The sequence below is a fragment of the Rhamphochromis longiceps genome, linkage group LG15 (genome assembly GCF_057381845.1).
Source record: "Rhamphochromis longiceps isolate RC_006_pf linkage group LG15, R_longiceps_female_GT1.1, whole genome shotgun sequence".
Taxonomy (NCBI): Eukaryota; Metazoa; Chordata; class Actinopteri; order Cichliformes; family Cichlidae; genus Rhamphochromis; species Rhamphochromis longiceps.
Window position 1 is genome coordinate 15,121,379 of NC_140571.1, and position 23,981 is coordinate 15,145,359.

The 23,981-nt window shown below is 38.3% G+C and overlaps 1 protein-coding gene and 1 long non-coding RNA gene across 3 annotated transcripts; one reads left to right on the forward strand and one right to left on the reverse strand.

Annotated features, from left to right (window-relative positions):
• The first annotated feature begins 13,253 nt into the window (after nucleotides 1-13,253).
• LOC146652419 (uncharacterized) lies at nucleotides 13,254-16,069 on the forward strand. The gene is made up of 3 exons (XR_014907680.1): nucleotides 13,254-14,373; nucleotides 14,461-14,525; nucleotides 15,223-16,069. It is a non-coding gene; the product is annotated as an uncharacterized LOC146652419 (long non-coding RNA).
• A 444-nt stretch (nucleotides 16,070-16,513) lies between these two features.
• taf1a (TATA box binding protein (TBP)-associated factor, RNA polymerase I, A) lies at nucleotides 16,514-23,028 on the reverse strand. 2 transcript variants are annotated; one of them, XM_085382965.1, is made up of 11 exons: nucleotides 22,808-23,028; nucleotides 21,201-21,374; nucleotides 20,731-20,894; nucleotides 20,517-20,630; nucleotides 20,224-20,422; nucleotides 19,874-19,995; nucleotides 18,804-18,962; nucleotides 18,438-18,504; nucleotides 18,098-18,221; nucleotides 17,850-18,004; nucleotides 16,514-17,314 (listed from the first exon to the last, which is right to left on the reverse strand). In XM_085382965.1, exons 2-11 carry the CDS (start codon nucleotides 21,325-21,327, stop codon nucleotides 17,232-17,234), a joined length of 1,314 nt encoding a protein of 437 aa, XP_085239091.1. In that variant the 5' UTR covers nucleotides 21,328-21,374; nucleotides 22,808-23,028; the 3' UTR covers nucleotides 16,514-17,231. The 2 variants fall into 2 exon arrangements, with proteins under 2 accessions (XP_085239091.1, XP_085239090.1); XM_085382964.1 differs by having other exon boundaries at nucleotides 22,804-23,028.
• Between the last annotated feature and the right edge of the window lie 953 nt (nucleotides 23,029-23,981).

Sequence of the window (23,981 nt, forward strand, 5' to 3'; positions counted from 1 at the left end):
CTTTGCATACACTGAACCAGTACAGCAAGTAGTTCCACTAGTAAAGATTCTGGTGTCAGGTATCTTCTGTTATGAAAACATGCAGTGACCTGGGCGTTACTGACTTTTAAAGAGTGAAAGATGGGAAAAAACTCACGCACTGGCTAAGTTGCTGAAAATAATGCATGTAATTTGTTAATTTGTCTTTGTTTTTGTGTTAGCCTTGTTAGCCAAAGACCCTTTTAAAGAAGTTATTCTGGGTTTCCTGACCACATCTGATCAATGGATGACTTTTACCTTTGAGCATGATATCTCCACTAAAAGCTATCTTTAAAGATGGGTTTCCCCACATGATCCCATGACCATGCTTACATCATGTGATGGCTACTGAGTAAACTCAGTCCACTGATAAAGAAGCTGTCTGTGTCTGGTTATTGGACTTTGAGCTTTGGTGACTCTTTCTTGTTTTAGTTCCTTTACCACAGAGGAGGTACTTTCAGTGACACATGTGTCTGCCTGTGTCACTATCAATAAGATTACAAAGAACCTGTGTGACAGAATTTCATGAAACTTGGTGGAGAGGTAAAAACTGAACCAAGGATGAATCTTGTACATTTTGTTGCAGATAAATATTTTTCGAATTATGAGACACAGCATTGGCCTTCTTGGTATACACTCTCTGAGCTGGTTGTCTAAAATGACCATTCCTCGTCATTTCCAATTAAGCATTACAATAATATGTGACTCAAGTGTTTTTTTTAACAAGGCCATTTCTGTATGTTCTTCCCAAGAATGCTCTCTGCCATGGTCGCACTCCCATCATAAAAAAACAAGCTTGGTTTATCCTGCCTATCTTGGTCCTTGACACTTAAGATATTCTTCATCCCAAGAATTTAAATTCCTGTTTAAATAATGTTGAAAATTGTTAGGCTAGCGCTCAGCTGTTGCTATGTAGTCTGTGTGAAATATACATACTAGGAGCTTTCTTAGGCACAGCTTGGTATTATGGTACTGGAAACATTTCTCAGAGATTTTGGTCCATATCGACACCAACAACCCCAACAGCCGCAGTCAAAGTCACTTAAACCACCTTTCTTCCCAATTCTGATGCTCGGTTTGAATTTCAACTGGTCATATTGACAATTTTTACGTTTCAATGAATTGAGTTGCTGCCATGTGATTGGCTGATTACTGATTTGATTTTAACATTTTTCTGTCTATCAGCATATGTAGGATTAGTCAAAAACTAAGCCAAACTTCATATAACTTGGTAGCAAAGAGGAACATCGTTAAAGGAGAATATTGTGAAATGGTGTATTTGTCTTGGTATGAATACCCTTCTAGTCCACCACATGTGGGATTTAAGGCAATGAACTCAAACATTTACCGTAACTTATTTACTGTTCCTTTTGTGAAATATCAAATTGTAATAATGACTTTATTCTGCAACCTGCAGCCTCCTTCGGTAAGCACTTTTAAAAGATCATGTACTCGATTTTTAAAAAATATCCTCCTGGGAGCACATCAGAAGCCGCTGCTATCTTTGTTCTTGTGTTTTCTCTGCCTTTATCCGAGTCTCCTTGGGAAACTAATGATGTCCTTTCTTGCTCTCCCTTTGTTCACAGTCTGACAAAGTGGAAGCCTACAATGCAGGAAAGCTGATGAGTATGCAAATGACTGGAGACAGAGAGACAAAGGGAGAGAAATGAAAGCAGAGAGGCAGTAGTGGAGAGTGATATGTGTCATTTGGTGATGTCATGCATCCGAGCGTCCAGGGTGACAGCGGCGGTGGTAACAGCCTGAGTCAGAGGATGACATCAACGCTACAAGCTGTCAGACAGGTTGTGAAAGGGCTTAGTCTCACGCTCCCATTGTCCCTTGGTTAATGCTTTTATTCAGGCTGCCACCGGCCTTACCATTTGTTAATCTGACCTAACACACACTTAAACACAGGACAAAGACACACAAACAGCAAATTTAAAGGCCAGCGTAGAGAAAGGCTAGCGGTGAAATGTCAGCCTATAACACACCATCAGAGCTTTTTGAATACAAAAGAAGGAGCACACAGTTTTGAGTGAGGTCAGGCAATGAAAATTTACTAGCAGACAGATTCAGTGGAGTTTACAAAGCTTGAATTGATTGCCTTACCGTGAACAAACATAAAGGCAGAATTTTACTTTTACTTTTTCTTACTATTGAACACAGTGAAAGACCACAACTAACATTAAACTGGCCATTTTAAAGCATGTCTTATTTATATCTCTGTGTCACAGAGCTCCAAATGAATCAGAAACACTATTAGACTGGGTTAGTTGTTCCTTCATTATCACAGACATAGGCAGTTTATCTGCAGCCTACATGTGGTACACTCTCTTTGTGTTCTGAGAATGTGTTTAACTAGAACACAGAGTATTTACTCCCATTTGAGGAGAACTTGTGAGTTCTGCGAACAGCTTTGTAAATTAGTTTTCAGGAGGAACAAATGTACTGTGGGGCTGTGCGCCACAATCTTGATGTGTTAACAGATGGACAAACCTGTTGTTTGTTTTGCTCTTGTTCTGCTATTCTTGGAATTTGCTGACAAGAAATATACAAAACAGCACCAAGATATCCATTAAGACAAAAGGACATGGGTAAGAATTTAAAAAAAAAAAAAAAGATCTGACATACTAAACGTTTTATTGAAGATGCAAAATAAGAAATATCTTTCCTCACTCTGTACTCAGACTTCAGCTTTGTGTTGTAATGATATTTTTAAAGGGATCATATTATGCTAAATATTTTCAGCCCAACATCTACTCTTATAAAAGTGGATGCTCAAACCGAATAGTTTTTAAATAATTGGGTCAGTGTGTGTACAAGCAATCCCTGTGAGACGAAAGCTCTGGCTATAGTTTACTGCTGTAAACACTCAGATTCAGACAAGGTTGTTACACTTCAGTAAGAGAAGTTATCTTTAACATGACCATCACAGGTACAGTGCACAGTAGGCCACCATTTGATGTTCATCAAAAAATAAAACCAAGAAACAAATGTAAACCTCATGATCGTACAAGATGAAAAGGAGTTTGTTCTAGTAATATTTGAGGAAAAAAATACTACTGGAAGTGGTATTAGAGTGTTAATATTAATGTGTGTGTAAAAAATCTCTTTGCAAGTCATTAAGCTGGGAAGAAACAAACGTAAACATCATGATGGTACAAGTCAAATTCTATCTCTGGGTTGTAAAATAAATAAAAAAAGCCAATAGCTGGTCATTTTCACCCCTGCAGTCGTGTTAAATATTGTGAAAATGGGCGTCTGTCTTGTCCTGCTGATCATGTCACTGCAACCACAATCTGCACAGCAATGACCATGGGTGGAGACATGCTATTGAGACACCACTTCCTTCCTGTCCCTTGTTAAGTAAGCTAAAAGAGCACATAATCTATAAATTGAAAGTAGCTCATTGGTATTGACAGATAACCAGTCAGCAATCGTTTTTATGTAGAAAATGACTCATACACAGCAAACACCCACCAAAGACAGTCAAAAATGTGGTGGGTGAGTTCCATTTTAGAATTATGGATGTTCCTAATTTGCTAGTCTTTTAAACAACAGAGAGAAAAAATTAGACTTGTCTAAAAGAGAGAAAACCTGAAGAAAATTGTCGAAACATATATTTGGTTCATAGTTTAGGACAAATATAAAACCATATATCACATTTATTGTTAATCAAACCATGTTTTAGATGTTGCTGAAATGCGTAGCAGTTTGCACCATGCATGAAATTGCAAACACCCACAGTGCCAGATCATTTTGGGTAACCTTAGCAGTGGGAGTCACAGTTGCCTTGGTTTCTTGGTTATATTCCAGTTTATTGTGATAAAACTGACATACAACTGTTCTTTTGTTTACTTTTTTTTTTTTAAAGAGAGAGAGAGACATCAAAGTACTGCAGAATATCGCAATAGAGAAAAGGCCCTTATATATATTTTTTGTTCTAGAGCTTGCATCGCGCAATAACAGCTTCCCACTGCACCATTTAAAGCACACCAGCCATATTTATTTCATAGACTACAGTTTGTTCATGTACATATGTCTTTTTCACACAATAAGGTTATTTGTGGAGTTCCACAGGGTTCTGTCCTGGGACCATTTCTGTTTACATTCTACATGTTTCCTTCAGGCAGTATTATTAGAAACCATAGCATAGATTTTCATTTCTATACAGGTGACACCCAGCTTTATATATCCACAAAGTCAGATGACACACACCAATTGGCCAATTAGAAACATAGCGTCTAACCCGATATCTACTCTGGATGGGATTACCACTTCAACTAGGGGTGGGCGATATAAACGATATACGATATAAACTATATAAATTTGGCCAACGATAAAGATTTTGACTGCAGCCCATGTCCAAATTCATGGACTCCATCCTCCTGAGGACCCGGCCTTTGCGGTCTATGTGGGCCGGGTCCTCAGAAGGTCGGGTAGGCCGGAAAGTAAACGGCTGGGGAAATTGGACGGTCCTCCCTTCTGATTAGCGTCACCGCCGTCTCGGTGGAGTTTAATAAACTCTGCCGTCTGCTCCTTGCTATCTAAAATATAACAGGACACTGGCGTAAATTGTCGACCGTCTCACACTTCTGTTTCAGTTTTCTGTTTGACGTTTAGTCAGCTGTGTAAAAACCAAGGAGGAACCCACCCAGGGTTAATAAAGTTTAATTTTATCTAATCTAATCTAATAACTTTAATCTCAGCCAAACCGATTTACTCACGAACAAACAAAACACTGAAAAAAGCCCAACAATAACATTTTTAGGTTGTCTAAGTGACTTATATATTACGTTTAACCCGAGTAGCGAAAGTCCGTGGTGATCTGAAAATGACGTGCCGGGAGTTGTGCCGTTCTCGGCGGCTTCAGTGACCCTCAAGCTCCCGGCTAGCTATCGAGCTGGTGGGTAGCAGACGTCTCCGAAAACGTCGAAGCACGTTTGCAAATATGTGATATCTTGATAAACCGAGCAGATATTTGATGTTTACATAGCTACTTTCTCGCCTAAAATATGTTAAAAGTTTATTTTGTGACCCAGAAAGATTAGTATGAGTAATTTTAAAACTTAGTAGCGGCCGCCATTGTTGGAAACTGGAGTTTGGCTGGGCCGCGCTATGAATTCTGGGATATGGTGGGCCACGAAGGACACACCCGATCCATTCTTCAAATTCGGGGAAAAGGAGGACGCATTTGTCGGCTGCATTCGGAGGAGTCTACGAATTTGGACAGCCTTCGGCGCGTCGCTGTGACATAATTGGTCTACAAATGCGGCCTCAGGAGGATGCAGCCCATGAATTTGGACACGACCGACAAGTATCGCTCTACCGCGATAGCGCATGTTGATGATGTCATCAAGCTGCGCCTGTTTTGGTCGAAAGCATCGCAGCGGTTACAACTGTTATCATCTGCAAATTATGCAGGGCGACAGTCATAGCAAAAAGATAAAGCACTTTTGAAATATGGGGAAAGCCAAAAACTGCGCTTCCTCCACTTCCGTAACATTGATTCATTAATGTTGAGTTCTCTCGCAGCTGTTCTATTCCCATGTTGTTGCAGTATATTAATAACTAACCTTGTATTGTGGATGAATAATCTTAGTTGTTCTCCTGACTGAAGTTTGGCCCGTGTATAGCATCCTGCTATGCGGCTGCATTTGTCCCTGACCACCAGAACCCCCCACGTTAACTTTTATCGAGTGGAAAAAAGTTGGCGTTCATCCTCCAGCTTCACTGTGCTAATGTTATGCTAACATAGCTGTGTCGCTAGCAATCACGTAGCACAACATTATATACCAGGTAGTCCAACTTCAGTAACCTGCAAACGCCACTGCTGTTTAGTCTTCTGTCTTCATTTATATTGGAAGTGATAGCAGAGCTGTACGTTTTAATTCGTTTCAAAAATCTCTCAGTCAGAACATGGTATGTCATGTTTAGGTGGAAACTAGCGAGCTAACTTCCTGTTAACTTCTAACTCCGTTAAATTGAATAAATTCTGTTTTCATGGACGCCTGGATGTTAAACTTAATTGTTACACCTGGTAAAGCAGCAACGCTGATCATTTTATTAAAGATGAAAGAATTTAGACCGTTTTTAACTCTCAGTGTTTGTTTGACTTTGGGACCTGAAGATGACGGAGTTTTGGACCCAGATTACTCCGTGAAGCTCCTCATTACGGCAGCCATAATGGTCTGACAATCCATCAAGCAGTACGGCTTACCAAAGTTGTACTAAAACATTTTTTAACAGATTTCTGCACGCCCAAATCGGTTCGAGGTCAGTAAGCACAACCAGAATTCATACATAAGGCACACTCTTGATTTTTGAGAAAATTAAAGGATTTTAACCCTTGTGTGGTGTTTGTATTTTTGTTACTCAGCCAGTGTTCATGGGTCTGGTGGACCCGCTAGAGTTTTGGCTTTCCAAATTAACACTATCAAACAATTTTATGTTAAATTACTCAACAGATGTTTACTTCATCCCAATTACAAGACATATGAACAGCAAACATGGTTAATTTTTTCCCTTTACCTTTGTTAGATCACATTTATGTGCTTCTCGTTTTTCTTTTATATAAAATGTTATAAATAAATCAGTTATAATCAAGTGGAGTGAGTGGAAAGACACAACACATTTACACGTGAAAAAATAATTAATTGTTTAATTTTTCTTTTGAAAAAAACTGAACACGGGTCTCACAGACCCGAACACCATACAAGGGTTAAGTGTGCCTTATAGTGTGGAAAGTATGTTATGCAGAAGAAAATAATATATCGCGATATATATCGTTACAGCACGTGCTTCAAGTTATATCGCGATATGGATTTTAGGCCATATCGCCCAGCACTAACTTCAACACTGTGAGAAATCTTTCATGGTCATTTATGACTGGGACATGTGCTTCAATGTGCATTTTAAACAAATATGTAAGACCGCATTCTTAAACTCTAAAATCAGAAAAATGCTGTGTCAGAACAATGCTGAAAAACTAGTATGGACTAGTATTCCTGGTGGTGGACTAGCAAAGGCAGCAACGCTAAAAGTTTAGTTGACTTGTTGCAGCCATCTGTACTCTGGATTTTTCAAGCCTCACTGTCAACACTTGGTTCATCTACATTTCTTTCTTTTTTTTTATTTGGAGCTAGAAGAGACTGTATTGAGGTTGATTAGTAAGCTGCATCCATACACATGGAAAATTGTTATGGAAAATTTCATGCTCCAAAACTGCAAAAGCCAAACAGGTTAATCACAGTACAGTCCGTATGACGGTGGAAGTTAACATTACAGACCAAATCTATAAACATGTTATAAACAATTTCAGTGTCAGAGTCTATAGCTTGGTTTTGAAGACAGTCGCAATAGGTCATTAGAGGAACTGCACTGAACTCCATTTTTCAGACCTGGAGTTTTCCTACTTTGTCCCCACTGACTTACTAAAAATAACGTCACCAGCATTTTAGTATTATTTCTGTTCAAGAGCAGGATATGATGACATGTTGTCCACACAAATTATGTAATTTATGGTTCAAATTAGAAAGCCCTGAACAGCTTTAATGGATGTATTTCCACAGTTTTCATATATTTGCTTATAGTTGGGGGTTTTTTTGTTTGTTTTTTCTTACTAATGCATTTAATAACTCGTCACCGCAAAAAATATCTAAATGACAATTTTTAACTGATGTCACTGTTGCATAATCTGGAAAAAAATCAACCACATTATCTCCATTAACAACCATCCAGATGTGTGTGTGGGGGGCAACGGAAGTGTTGTTTCAAACAATGATGAGTAAAGGAGGAAATGCAAAGAGACAGACAGGCCACACGCTCTGTCTCCCACATTCATTCGAAACGCAGCAGGCTTTGTTGTATTTCCAACCACACAAAGACCATCTATGCAGTCTGGGTACACTAACAAACAAGGCTTCTTTGGGTCAGGTTGAGCTTGTTGTTTGTTCATTGCTCATTGTACTTACACAGAATTATAGATGAGTGGGGGCAACGTGAGTCAGTGGGCACATATACACCTACATGAGTCATTGTGGCATACGCAGCTGACAGGTTAGTTTCTGGAAAATTATTTCAAAGGACTATTCAGCCTACCTCGAGTTTACACCTGTAGAGTTTCGGGGGAATGCACTGTGTGGGAAGCGTGCCTCAGCTGCAAGCTGCAGGCTTGATAAATTTGTGTTTGGCTGTGTTGGTGGATGATATCACTTTGATGACATCACCACTGAAGTAATATAAATATTCATTATGTTTTCTTTATACTTGAGAAAAAAAGAAACATAATGGGTGGTAAAAATCGAAGATTACATGTTTACTGAAATCCAGAGTCATTATCCTTTTCAGTTTAGCCACAACACTCATCAGAAGGACAAGAAAGGGGCATAAATTAAAAGATTGTCATTTAAAGACTCACAAAAGATGCCCACATATGGAAAAGATCTTATTTGATCTTCCAGATGCTTTACTCACAGATTCTTCCGTTTGAGACCTCTCAAATAAAAAAAATTGAAGCTAAACTTTGAAACAGCAGTTAAAAGGTTCAAACAGTGTGCTACAAGTACATGGAGCGACCTGATGCAGGACTGAATTTATGTCTCTCAAGCAAGAAAGTATGATTTGGAGTATACTAGACGTTTCTAAAATTAAATGGGTCACAAATTCATTTGGTTACAATAACAGTAATACCATAAAAATCAAGAAAGGAAAACATGAAACAAAAAAAAAAACATAGGCACAGGTTTTATAATGTCAACGCATGAACAATACCAGGATCTTAAAACTGTGGCTGCTAAATGAATATTATTCATTTTAATGTGTGTTTCTCCTACTGTGATGGGTTCATATGCTGCTGCCAGAATGCTGTATTATAAGGTAAGGTTTTGTCTCTTCATAATAAGTAATACTATTTGGAGTATTCAGAGAAAACACAGTTACATGAAGTAATCTGTGGCTCTGGAAAGACCTTATAGGTTGTTACAGCATATGTGGGACTGCATTTTTAGGCACAGCACCAGCAGACCTGCTGTAGGCTGAAACTTAACTTACTCACAGCAAACACTCGATAGGGTTTGATCACAAACCCATCAGGTAGAACGCAACATATTTAGTTATGATGTGAAAACCTACAATCTACAGGTAGAACAATCTGTATGGTGTTATTTAAGTCTGGCACTTGATGTCATCCGTTGGAATGTATATCAACCAGAAAAACTGATTATTTAATCTAAACCAGGGGCCTCAATTATTATCAGCATTTTTGATATGGCCTGCCATAGCAAAGCAAAGTAAGAAAGGTTAATTCAAGGACCCACTCTGACACATTTCCTTAAGTTATGATGGTAGACTTTGAACTGGGAAAAACGAAGGCGAAATTGGTGAATTTTTTCTAAAGACATCTTCAGCTGTTTCTCATCAGCTTTGCAGATTGATGGTGGATTAAATTCAAAGGTTTTCAGACTATATTTTTATTCCTTAAGAAGAAAGGGCATGATTGGGAGTTGTTGTTTTTTTTGTAGGTCATCGTGTAATAGGTTTTTTAGTTCATTCTACTTGAGATCAAATTGAGTTGTATATGGCCCATAAACTAAAACAGGTTTGACACACTGGTTTAGATTTATAGTAGATTCATAGTTGTGTGTGGTTTGTTAAAATATTCCCTTCTTTCTAGATGCAATAAAGATATATTGTCACAGCTGTCTTCCATGGCTTAATAATTGATGCCCGCCTGGAATTCAGTTGTGCTCTCTTTTTCACATTTCTGATCACTCAGGAGTTTTTTTTCCCCACCCGTTTGTGCTCCAGTTGGCCAGCCTCTGCAGAGCTTGAAGGAAAGTCACAACATTTGGACTACCACTTATCACACTGAGGCACACAAGAAATTAAACCTTCATAGCCTCAGGTGAATGCTCTGCTGGTCAAGGCACTTTGCATTTTGGAGTCATTACATTGCTGTTCTGCTCAGATGGGAAAACAGCAGTTGTCCACATAACTCTATACACACACAAAATTTCAGAAATAAGCTCAATTTATCCCATTTGAGCAATTGCTCGCTGAGATCAGACATTAATATATGTATAGGAATAAGCTGTTTATTCCAAGGCCAAGATTTTATTCCCAGCTGGATAAGTAGAGCAATCTTAGAAGTCAAGAGGATCAGTTTGTGTTCACCAGCCTGATCTTTTCTCACAGTCTGTGCACAGCAGAGAAAGCTCTTGGTCTTGGCACATACACAGAGCTGAGCGCCTTCTCCCCAGAAATCAGCTCACAGTTTTTATTCTCCTAATACATTATTGAAAGCTATTTTTGCAGCTGCACTCAGAGAACAAAGGTATTGCAGTTGTCACTTTCAACTTCACAGACAGAACAGGGAGGATATTTTGGGAATCTTTTTTTTTTTTTGCCTTTTTTCTCTCCACAAGTTCCACAAGACTTGCCTCCCCTCAAGCAATTTTTGTCTAAATATCTGAATGTATGGCGAGTGTGTCGAAACACTCTTGTTATCATGCTGTTCAAATGGGCCATCTTAAGTCTGGAATACACCGGCTATTCTGCTACAGAGCAGTTCATCATGAGAGGATTTAAAGTCAGCACAGCACTGACTCTGTAGCAGCCCATATGGAAAAGAAATAGTAAAAACTTATATGTGATTACTCATGAAAGTGGCCACTTTCTCATTACTTTCATACATTGTTTTAGTAAGTATCCAAAACATACACGTTTCATTATATAATTTTTCAAGGGATCTTATATCTGTTTTCACTCTTATATGCTTTTCATACAAGTTTCACACAAGACAGATACAAACTTTATAAGATTTATATATATCTTTTCCATATGGGAGAGTAGCATAGATTGCATGCATGGGTACAAAGGCTGCTGAGATAAAGATAAAAGTATTGTGCAACCAGTTGCTGGTGGTTGCTCATGTGAAATTGGTCACAAGAATCTATACACCACTACACAGCGCTGGTATCCTCATTGCGATTGCTTTGGCCAATAGCAGGATCCCACGGTCACCAGTAGTTTGCATGCATGAGGCCAACTTGTTTCCAAAAACGGCGGTAGTGAAGCGATGGTGAAGCTTAGAAAAGTGCAACGCAAACCGGAAATGAAAATCGTTAGATGCAAAGTAAAAGTTCCCTCAGCTGTATGGCACAGCTTTTCAACAGGTTAGAGAATACAACTTTTTGCAAGTGACTGCAGGGTACCAGCAAGTTGTAGACCAGTCTCTAGACCTGTGTGACCGAGGTCTTACTAAGGTGCATCCAAAGACCCTACAGGTGCATCACACAGACACCTGTTAATTAGTGCTAAGCATCACTAACCAAAATTGGAGCACAGACTTTGTGAATGGGGGTGTCAGTACAATTAACCAAACAACAGGTCGTACAATCAAATTATCTGTGGCAAAGCCTCACAAACAGCTAGGACTGTATCCACCTCTTTCTGCAAGAGTCACTCAGCACACACGTCTAATAATCATAAACTGAAACATTAATGTGGAAAAAAGCTACAGAAATAAAACTATGTTTTGTACCACCAGCATCGACATTACAGAAAGGTCACTGTGCCTCCTCAGCTGAATTCGTGTGACATCATTTTACTTCTAGTTGTAACAGTAAGCCATTCAGTTTTTGCAGTAACGACCATGATCATATGAATTATTCACTTAAGAATAGCTTTACTGTATCAACAGCGATCGTGGTAGCATGACTGATTTTGGAATGGATGAGTGCAAGTCAGTCTTTGGGAATTACCTATCATGTGTTACTTTGGAACTAAAAGAAGGGCATTCATCAGCTTGTGATGCTAGCTTTAAAGCATGATCTCACTTGAAAATTGCAAAACAAATGTAAATGTGTTGGGAGATATTCTGTGCTCACAGTCAGTGATCCTAACTGTCCGAGTATGTGGTGAGTTCATTAATCCTTTTCTGTACCCTGACGAAGTGTTGCTCCTCTTTTGTATACTACGCAGTCTCAAACAGATATTTCTGTACTTTCGTAACTGTTGCCCCATTTCTTTATAAGTGTAATATGCATGTATGACTGTTACCAGATTTATCATGTGGTTTAACGTAGGTAAGTAGGTTGTTCATGCTCAAATTGCTCATGTACCCTATAGAGGTGGGTCAGTGTTTAGGTTTTAATTATAGACTATGGGACTGCTTTAAAAGTATATTTAATGAGTTATTTTTACTGTAGATTTTAGTTTATATCCTCTGTTTTGTTTCTGAACAATTCTGAACATTTCTGGTGCAAAGTTGAGTATTTAACCATGGTGCTTTACAGGCCATTTGAGGATCTGTAGTCCCCGAGGTCATTCTTTTACTTTCCATTTTCTCTTCCTTCGCTGTCACCCTTAAATAAAGGCGTAAAACGCACAAACATAATCTTTAAATCTTTTTATTCATGAGCTGATTTGTATTCCCCTTTAATTTCTTAGTTTGATCTTCTGTCGTATTTTGAACCACAGCGTTTACTTCGTTTTATCTCCTTCCTGCTTGTAGCACGCAGCACTGGTGAACACATCAGTATGTTAAGTCCAAATTGCATGGCCGAATTATCGAGCTTTCTCCCTCCATCTCCCTCTTTTGCTCCACTTCCAAGCCCTTTCCATACTTGAAATGTTTTGCAGGGTTACTGAGATGTTACACTGTCACTGTGCAAGTCTGGATTTTAAGTTACAAATCCTCAGAGCCCTGAAGACCAACCAAGCGAGACTCTGAGTCACCCAATGCAGTGTGTGCGTATGTGCAATTGTGTGTGTAGCTTTTGTAGAGCAGGGAGCGAGGCTGTACGAGATGGGAAAACTCAATGTCAGCCACACACAGCAAAGAACCATCCAAGGCCTTTAGATGTCAAGCACAAAATTAAAACATCTCTCTGAGCGCCGTTTGTGTGTATTTGTCCCAGAAGCAAATAGATTCAGCCTGCAACCTGCGTGGATGATTAATTACAAAAACAGTTATTATGCTTGTCAGTTCACAGTGGGGTTAGGCCAAAGACGTCATTAAATTTCTCTCAGGGCTAAACGAGGTTTTAATGGGTCTGTTAGAGTCATCAGAAGAACCTATGGAGACAGGATTTTTTTTTTATTTTATTTTACCTGATAGATTTTACAGTACCATTTGTCGCAGCAGCCTTGGAGTGCACTCCCAGATGAACATACATCATTGCTTCATGTAGGCTGAGAACTGGTGGAGCTGGTAGAACTGGTGGAGCTGCTCAGCGGCCAGTAGCTCTATACTTACTTCCTCCTCCTACCATTATTCTTCAAATGTGATTTCATTTACATCAACAGCCACTAAGCCAACGTGTACTGAATGATTGTGTTTACATCAGCGCTAACTTTGATTGTAAATTTTTTTGATTTAGTTGCAGTCGTAGTCTTTTGACTAGAACATCATTTAGTTTTCTTTTAGTTTCAATCGACTAAATATCATAAGATCATAGTAGACTAAATCTAAAGTTGATTCAGTTGAATAAAATATAAAGTGTTAAAGTTTGCCGTGGTTTTACCAGTGTGAGTTGCTCCATGATTTAGAAAGCGTTTCATTTTCCTTGATATCAAATGTGAAATGTGTCCATGTGTCTGCTCTTGCCTTCTTCCCAAGCACTGACATTTGGTTGTATTTTTCATGAGAAACAGGGAGCAAGCGTGTTAGCAGAACCCTCCCACCCAGATCAAACTGTGCGTGTCTAACCTTACCGCAGACAGACTGCTTCTGACTGGAGGACTTCCGAGCTTGTGCCGCCTTTCTACACAACCTAATTGGTTCTGATTGGATCGTCTCTCCAGAATGTTTTCATTTAATTTTTATTAGTTGACGAAAGTGTCAGTACCTTTCATCATAGTTTTTGTACTCATGCATTCATTTTGATTTAGTTATCCTCTTGCTTTCACTGAAAAAAAAAAAGAAAAAGCAATTGATGAAAAATATGACAAAAATTATTAGTCAACGAAATTAACACTGGTTTACATGATGTTATTTGGCTTAAATAACGCTGAAGTCTACATTAACACCAGTATTGGAAAATCTTACCCATAAAAAACTTTGTTACTTTTCTATTGCTGCTTGTAAGTTCAAGTCCTCATCCGGTTCTGTTCTAGGGCCTCTACTTTTTCTGCTGTTTATATCTGCTCCCTCTTCAGGACATTTTGGACATTTTTAAGAACTGCTATGCACTGCTAAGCAGGTGACATTCAGTTTCAACACATTCCGTTTAGTTTTAAGATATTTCTAAGCAGCCACCCTATGATAGCTGGGATAGGCACCAGCTCCCCCACAACCCTGAGAATATGTGGAAGACAGTGGATGGATATTTCTGAGCTTCGGATCTTGCAAAGGTGCTTAGACACTTTTAAAAGTTTGATGGATAACATTATTTTACAACTTAAGAAAATAATAGATATCCTTGTTTGTGTCTCTCACAGATTTGGTATTGGAAACTCCAGGTTCCTTTGCCACTTTTGCTATATCTTCTATCAGGAACCTACAGGTAACTTTTAACTCAGTTTTCACTTAGGATACTCACATTAAAACCTCTGGTTTGCTCTTATTTTTTATCATTTAAGGAATATTGCCGTTGCCATGCTCTGATCTAGAAATTGTTTTTCATGCTTTTATTTCATCACATTGGGGTTACTGTAATTCATTGTTAACAAAGCTTCCTTGGAACCTCTGCAGGTCAGTCAGAGCACTGCTGAGAGGCTTCTAAGTACTCACATGTCACATCGTTGCTAATCCAGTTGCATTACTTCCCTATTAATTATAATTTTGAAATTCCCCACAAAAAAATAATTAACGTTTAAGTTGCATTTTGTACACAGCTGAGTGTCTGTACCATTTAGATGTCTGTTAGGCCTCCAATCAACAGAACATTGCTCAGTGGATGAAGGTGAATTGCTTGAAATTAGGCTAAATTCAAATCTTTACAGAGCTAGAAACAAATACTGTTCAATAAAATGGTGAAGTAATTTGTTTTTAAAGCTGAACGGAGTTATACCACAAAACGTCCAAATATCTAGTGATCAGCGAGCATAATTCTGTGATATTTCAGACTGTTTAACATTAATGTATCTACTGTTGCTTGAATCATTCTAATTTTGTTGAAATGACTGGGAAAATAAGTTGGAAAAGAGCATGAACTCCCCTCCAGCGTTTCAAAGAATAATAATCAGTGTGTTTGTTTTCAGGCCTGATTACAAGTAAAGACAGAAATCAGCCACCTGGTACAACCACTTCACTGTATTAGAAATCTCAGTCTAGAGCTACTTGGCGCCTTGACCTCATCACCCTGCATATTCATCACACTGGATAATTAGGACTGCATTCTTGGAAATATGTGATGTTTTGCAAGAACTACAGATTTATGGGTATAGCATCTGAACATCGATATCAGCTTTATTTATGGTAAAAATGTTGCAAAATGTACACGCTTGTAGAATAAAATGTGAGAACGTGTTAAAAAAAACTTTGAAATTGTAATTGAATATTTTCCCTTGTAAAAATGCTTCAGACGCTTGTGTTTAAGTTACTGTAAAATAAGTAAATATCAGTAAATATGCCATTTACTGAAGGTGGTGGAAATGTTGTGGTTATATAAATTGTTTTGGGTAAATGTTAAAAAAAAAAGAATAGGGCATGGAGAGTTTTAAATTCAGTTATTATTATAATAAACATTGACTTTTTCCCAGGGGGGAGAGGGATACATTACTATAAGAAAATAAAATAAATTGCATTGGATCAGCCAAATTATTATTTTGTATATCAGTACTGGGCCAGTGCATCCTTATTAAGCTCCGGGTGTGGGATTTAAGTGGTTGATTTAGCCTTAAACAGGAATTTCCTCTTGGATACTTCATCCATAAAATAATCATCCACAGTTTATATGCTGGTGTGTAACACGTCACAATAAAATGACAATATTTTGATGATGGTTTTATCTGTACTGAGCTTCCTGTCTTGGCAAAGCACACAGAAACAGTGCAGGGAGCAAAGCTGCAGGTTTTAATAACAGTGTTTTGAACAGTCGCCTCAGACTCTCGCAGCTGCTTATGAATTGGTCATAAGGATGCTTTCTGTTTGTTACTCTAGATGATCCCTAAGTTGGGACTGCTCCAGCTGCTAAGATTTAAGGAGAAATTAAAGTCAGAAGACACCAGGTGCATGAGAACAGATGAGAAAAATGATTTGTTGGTGAACAATTCGATCCCTGGACAAAAAAAAAGAAAACTGCCCTTTTAACCTTCAACCAAAGTCCCTACAGAGCGTCTCCTTGCTACTGCCCGAGTTTTGAATTTTCGAACAACATGTCTTACGTATTCCCAGATCCGTTCTGCAGCTGCTCCTGTGGTTAGGCAAGTGCTTTGGGCTCTGGTTTATGTAATGACTGCAAAGCAACACACATATACAGTACGGCTGACTGAGCTGCTGCATGGCCAACGCTGTGGCAAGCCGAAACAGAATCATTACAAACACTTTCACTTATTAAATTGGCATGCTGCTGAATGCAAGAGTTTATTTCATGGTTCAGTGCAAAGGAGTCAAGAGCAACGCCAGGATTTGAAGGCCAGAAACATGCCCTGATACTAGATTCATAGGAACAGAAGTATTTATCTTTATAGACAGAGAATAGAAAAAATGAAGCACTAGGAGTTTAAGTGGAGCCTTTTGATATGAAAAGGTTGACGTGGATGAATTCGTTGTATGGGTGTAAATATAAACACAAGTCAATTATAAGCAAACTCAACACACTTTTGCATTAAACGACTAAAAAAACGGAAGAGTGTAGCAGCAACCACCTGCCAGCGAGTCTGTCTTCCTTAAACGTCCTCACAACACGCTGCTCAAAGGTTTGTGATGATGGGTCTTCTGACACGTCAACAAAGCTGTCAGAGAGAAACTCCTCTGAGCTCTGTGCATAATACATACACTACTAACGCTTATGAATTTAACACTCAAAGGTTTGCTGAGGTCAGAATAAAACAATGTTCATAGAAACCATAAATCGGACATGAACACTAACAGTCAGAGGTACACTTTTCAAAATTAGGTGATCATACCCTCCAGATACCCAGTGCAAAAATGCAGAACAAGAGCTCCACACAGTGGAGAAAGTAAATCTAGGCACAATTTGCTCACGATTTTGGGAACGTCACAGACTGCCGGAGGACCTTTAGTTAACATTTAACAAAATGGAGCTTTAATATCTTCTTCCTTTTCTTTTCTTTGTCTCAGCTTTGCCCTTCACCTGTGAGCCATTCACGCTGTACTTCAGTGGTCGGTCTGTGAAAAGAAAATACACAAAATACAAGAAGACAGAGAGTAAATGTACAGCTTTTACTGTGAGCTTTTAGCAGCAATGGGAGACATTTGCAGTAAAACATGACAAAGTTGCTGCTGTTTTACATAATATAAAACATTTTATTGAGCAGAATGTGGGGGGGATAGCAGAGTGATAGTACACTGACTTTGTCCTATTGCAACATTTATAGCAGATTATAGTGACAGTGTCGGCATGCTTGATAATCTCATTTTGCACCAAAACATTTTGTCGTTTTTTGTTGCTATTATACTCAACATTTGCCAGTAATTATTCACACAACTACCTGGCAATCCAAAACTGTAAACTATTTAAGCCACTATCGCAGTAACTAACAAAAGCAGAAAATATTAACATTTTAGAAAACTGAGCAAGATTGCTTTTTTCATTTTTCCTTTAAAAACTGTGATTAAATTAGAAAAATGACTAATTAGTCATGAGATCTATGTCAAGACATCATTTTCAGAATTAATTCCACTAAAATGAACACAAACCAACCTGGGAAAAGGATTTTTGTCAGCGAAGCTTTCACTTCAAAAAGCTCGGGGTTCTCCTTTGAGTCTTTCGTGGCATGGAAGCTCGTCAAGTGCAGCGCAAGCCACCAGTCTTTTCTTTCAGCCATCTTTTCACAGACAATGTTCTCCCAGTCTACTCTGTTAACATTACACAACAGTAAGAAACAATAATAAAGTATGATCTGTTTCAAGCTGAATTAAAAATATAACTTAAAAAAAAAATGCACATACTGATTTTGAAGCTTTTGGATCACTGCCTTTAAACGGATCCACACTTCCAGGTTGCTCCCCCAGCAATTGAAGTCCAGCATTTCCAGGACAACTCCCAAAGCTTTCTGGGTGTCACTTTGTTTCTCTTAAAGAGCAAAAATCATATATTTTTTTATTACAAGAGAGAAAGAATGATTTAGAGACACGGCTCTAACCTTGGAGAAAATCAAACAAAGGAATTAACATTACCAGCTAGCTGTAAATAACTTTTCTATACATTTACTATCATCGATTTTGCAGCAAGACTGAACTTTATTTGGCCAACGATAGACATTTAAATCCATATTTAATTCCCTTTTACCCGACTGAAGCAGGAGAGAGCTATACTCCAGCATCAACTCATGGCTGGGGACCAATGCATGGAGGACCTACAGCAAAACAAAAGGACATTTTAAGCTTTTGAAACTGAACTGGATACAGTGTGTCTTTTCATTTTTGTCCACATAGCTTTAAATCTAGTAACAGCCAATTTAAAACCTTATTCAGTGTGAAGTTTAACAGGGATCACTCCAGTTTTCCCTCAATACACAAATACACAAACTATAAAATATTAATCATTAATACCATTTGAACACCTAGATTCCAATTTAAATTCCATTTTTGAGACATCTTTAAAGCACTGATTGAAATAGTAATTAGTTACAGTGAGTTTCATATGCAGCTTTACCTTCAACACTTTCATCAGTCTCTTCTCCGAAGCACCTTGTCGCTTTAAATACTGGTAGAGGTAGACATGCGCATTGGGATTGGGTGGGAAATTGCTGTCATACGCATAGTCATTCAGGACTTGCAGAGCCTCCTTATGATGCTCATAAAACTCGAGCATCTGCCAAAAAAATAAAACAACGGTCATGTAATCAATGCTAATATTTTCCTTACACTAAACAACAACAAACCTATAAACAGGGCAACATGTGACAAACAGAAAGAGGCTAAAGTACCAACTCCACTCACAGGTGTATTTCAAACACTTTATCTTGTATCCACTTCAGAATACCAACATTTTTCCTCTCAGGTTTGGAGACCTATTGATTGTCTATCCAACCATGTGGTTACGTCAGTGAACAAATCTCGCCCTGGTTTCACTGAGTGCGCTGCTGCTAGCTCCTCCGTAATCTTAAACTCTTTTTTTATCCCATGTAAAGAGAACTAACTGGGCTATGTCACTGATATCAAAGCTCTGGTCCAGAGCCAAGGAGAAAAAGTCAAAACTGTCTGCTTTGTTTTTCAACTGTAGCTCCAGATTTCCCCACAATGTCCTTGATCCATCTTGTTATGGATGTTATGTTAGCATGTCAGAGTCCACCTAACGTCCACCAGAGAATGCCTTACAGCTTATTTTGTAGGAAAATGCAAAGCTGGTCAAACATGGATGCTGGTAGCATCCATAAGCTCTCGTATTTCACAGTGTGATTAGTAAGTAAGTATGTCTGTGGAGGTTCTAAGTCATCCAGGTCATCGTAGTCTAAGGAGCAGGGAAAGAAAAGCATCTGGACTTCTTTAAGTTGCTTGAAGATGTTTCACCTCTCATCCGAAAAGCTTCTTCAGTAAGAAAGTAAAAGGTTATTTATATAGCACTTTTCACAGACAGATGTCACAAAGTGCTTCACAAGAGAGGTAACAAAAACACAGTCATAAATACATCATGATAGGCTTCAGCGCCCCTGTGATCCTTAATTGGATAAGCAGAAAAAAAATGGACGGATGAAGGAAACGAAGGAAGGAATGAGTGTTTACCTCAACATATCTCAGTATGAAACAATCCCAGACGCCTGGATTTTTCAAAATCTCCTCAAGATTCACTGACGCTTGCCTGAAGTAGTTTTGCATGGTTTGATTGGAATCAGATTCATAATAATCTGAAAAAGAGAGCACCAAACATCAAAGATGTGAGCCCAGACAGACAGGTTTTCACACACAAACACATTTTTCCCCAACATAATGAATTTAAACTGCTCTGTCAAACACGCAGTTCCCATGTCTGACCTGTAGGTGGCAGTGTGACTTCACACGAGCCTCCTACACGCATCTTACTGAGAAACCTAAATAATGCATGTTCTGGGCTGTTATGCTGCACGTTGCCTTACCGCTGCTGGAGCGTGTGGACTTTTTGTCACACCAGATGATATAATCCAGCAGGCCCCTGTACGCCTGGATCAGTTTAATATTCTGAATCTGAGCTGCTGTCTCTTTCCCGTGCCTCCAACTCTCAGCGCTAGCAAGATGCCGCTTTGCATCTTCAATCTGCTGGTGGAGCAGGAGGTGGAAGGAATGTTCCAGAGAAATCTAGAAACACAAAATGACAACACCTCATAAGAAAAAAAAAATATGCAGATTCACATGAAAACTACACTGCGGCCACTTTTATTAGTTGAAGTACCATTAGGTAATGTCTAAATCCCGAATGCTTCATTCGCTCATAGATGGTGTTGTAATCTTCCATTGTTGAGTTGGGATGATGGTGAAAGATCTCAGTGGCAGTTCTCCAAATAAACTGAAATTTCAAAGAGAGCATTAAGGTCAAGGATGAAAATGAATGCAGTGTTTAAAGCTGAGTGTTTAAACAAGTCTTTATTAATTCTAATAAAATCTACCTCCTTAGATGGCTGCGCTGTGAAAAGATTTCTGTCTTCTAAAATTTGGGGGTAGTACACCATATATTCTGCTGCCTCCTCCCATCTGTGGTGCAGCATGGCTTCTCTGATGCGCTCCCGACACATGCTGGTGGTCCGGCGAAACCCATTCTGTTGAGTCTGATCTGAAGATGAAAGGTATGAGTTCCAAACCTCAGACAACATTGGATTTGTGAGGCTGATAGAAACATTTTTGATACCTTTTAAATTTGTTTTAATAAAGAAAAAAAATATTTGTATTTCACATTAAAGTGAAGAAATTATTTCTTAATTACCGCTGACTAAACTTTTCTATAATGTAAAATCCAGGACTATGTAGAAGCCGGCAAACAGTGTACCATACATTGATCAGTGAGCAATAAGTCTTGCATCTAATATGTCCTCTGCTGTCTAACAGAAAAATTTATTTATGGAAATTCTGTACAACCTACCTCCATAAATGGGTTTAACCAGAGGGAACTTTGATTTCTTCTCTCCTTTTGAAGAGTTGTCCTCTGAGGAGTCAGAGTCATTCTCTAAGTCAATGTGAGGCTCCAGCTCTCTTTCTAAGTCATCCATAATCAGCACAGCAGTTAGACTCAGTCAGGATACTTTAATCGGCTCATCTGCAAGAAGAAAATTAGTAACAAATACATAAATGTATTTTTCTTCCTTTTTAAAAGGTACGTATTATTATATAAGACAAAGCAATCAAAAACAGGCACCATTAGTGTCACTGTTTCATGAAAACTTATTTAAAGATATGCATGACAACAAATTCCAATTACACCACAGTGCTACTGCACTAAAAATTGTCTATCAAAATGGTAAATGAACTGGTTCTTACATAGCACTACTACTCTATCTGAGCACTCAAAATGCTTTACACAACTTGCCTCATTCACCCATTCACACAAACACTTTTTCTATGGTCTTTCCCTGTAAGTGCTTTCTATCTAAACTTCACAAGCATTCATACGCTGATGGATGCACCGGAGAGCAACTTGGGGTTAGTATTTCGCCTGCACAACGCTACACCAAACCATATCATGCAAAAATCTTAGATACTTTGGATTCTCATCCACATACAGAAAGGTATCTGATGGCTCCCAAATTTATTGTGCAACATGATAATTACTCCAAACATGCAGTGCTTAATTAATTATGTTGTAAAAAAAAAAAGAGAGAGAAAAAAAATGTTAGAAATTATCAAAAACTTGTTTAAACTAAAAAGTACATTTGTTATTTATTAGTCAAATAACAAGCTGAATTCACTTTGTATACCCAAAGTTGAGCTGAGCTATTTTCTTCTGGTTAGGAAGTAAACAGAAGTAGTAATAACTGTAATTTGACATCTTAATCAGAAAATAAATATCATTTAGGGTGGCTGTGGCATAAACCCTAATAAATTTGTTAAGCACTGTATATTGCCAGAGTCATTTTTGAAAGAAAGAAAAAAAAGCAGTCAATCTCGGCTTGCATACAGACACAAGATCAAATCAGGCAGCTTGAATCCACTATAGAAATGTTTGGAACAACCTACCCAGTAGCTTAAAAACGTTGGGTATGAGAAAATAGAAGCATTACTGCTGTTTTAAAGACAAAAACACTCACTTTAGGACTTTACTTGTGTCTGGGTATTAACTTCCTGAGAAGGTAACGGACAAAATAAAAGTATTCAATACTTAGTAGAGGCTGAAATATTTGCACAGTACTGCATTTAAACAGGTGTGCTTGCCAATAGTTCAGTGATGTGTATTAGAGCAAGACCGCTTCAAAAGCTTTCATAATATAATTGGTCACTTTATACTAGAGTTGGCAATGTGCAATTGATAAAACTTTGGACATCTACACATGGGATATACCAGTGTTATTACAGTCTTGTTAGTGCAGAGCTATTCTTTGCAGCTGTATTTGATGCTAACTCACTAGCTTTCTTCACAACGGCTTATTTAGAGGCCAGCGAAAAACTACAACTTTAAGTTTTAAGATATCAATAAATGAACATTTTTCCACAAAAGCAACAAAGAAACGGTCTGTTTTCTTCTGACTTACCCACCAGTTTTAAGTTTGCTCAGACTTTTCTGGAGAAAATTGTTTATCCTCCGTACCGATGTTAACAGCTACCTGCATCAGAGAGCTAACGTCCTATCCAACGAGCATTGCTGTTGTTAATCTTGAAAATTAATATAATGCAACGGATTGCTATGCTGTTGATTACTGTGACTTCCACACATTGTTTTTGACCGCCATGCTTTAGTACCTAAGGAAGTACAGTAGGAAGCTACGCTGCCATTGGCTGCTGTACCCGGAAAGGGCGGGGCAAATACTTTTCTCCTTCCTCCTCTGAATTGAAGCGAAGAAACCTTACAAAACTGACTCCTGTTTACAGATATTTCCGCTTTTGTGTTTCTATAAAATGCTGCGTTCAAGAAAAAAATAGGAAAAACAAGGATAAGAAACCCTAGACACAAATCAGCATTGTTTACCCTCTCCACTTTACTTTCTCTACGCTTTTATTTATATTAAACATTGGCAGTGTATAAAATACATTATTTTGTCACTTTTTACATAGCTCATGTTATTCACGGGTTTTTTTTTTGTTTATTTTTGTTTGTTTTGTTTTTTTTACCATTACTCCAAAAATATTTAGCTATGAAATACTGAACTTTTTACTCCACACCATTTATTTTAAAGATTTAGTTCCTTATTATCTTTCACTCAGAAGGATAGCAGCAAGAGTAAAACGGCAGGTTTAGAATATGTTAGTGAGATCTGCTATGATGTATGGTTAGGAGATGTTGGTCCTGACAAAAAGACAGGAGGCAGAGCTGAAGGTTGCAGAGTTGAAAATGTTCATATTTCATTGGGAGACTCTAGACAAAGTTAAAGGGACAAGGTTGAGATGGTTTGGACATGTGCAGAGGAGGGGCAGATATGCTGGACAAGTGATGTAGTGAGTGACAAGTGAATGTAGTGAGGGAGGACATGCAAAGGGTGACAGAGGAGGATGTAAGGGACAGGATTAGATGGAGCCAGATGATCCACTATGGCAACCCATAAGGGTAGTATTATAACTATATTATACGGGGTCTAAATTTTTCTTTTACCTCTTTTCAGAATAGTTACTTAGTAGAAAACAATTATCAGGATCTTGTGTAGTGCCACTTTTCATCAGCAAAGAGGCTCAGTGGTTAGTGCTACTAAAAACCTGGCAGGGCTCTTTTGTGTGG

Coding starts and splice junctions, on each gene's coding strand:
- taf1a (XM_085382965.1), bottom strand. CDS start 21,327: ATGGATGACTTAGAAAGAGAGCTGGAGCCTCACATTGACTTAGAGAAT. Junction 18,963..19,873: donor TCATACTGAGATATGTTGAG/GTAAACACTCAT, acceptor TTTTTTTGGCAG/ATGCTCGAGTTTTATGAGCA. Junction 18,505..18,803: donor GACTGATGAAAGTGTTGAAG/GTAAAGCTGCAT, acceptor GTTTTGCTGTAG/GTCCTCCATGCATTGGTCCC.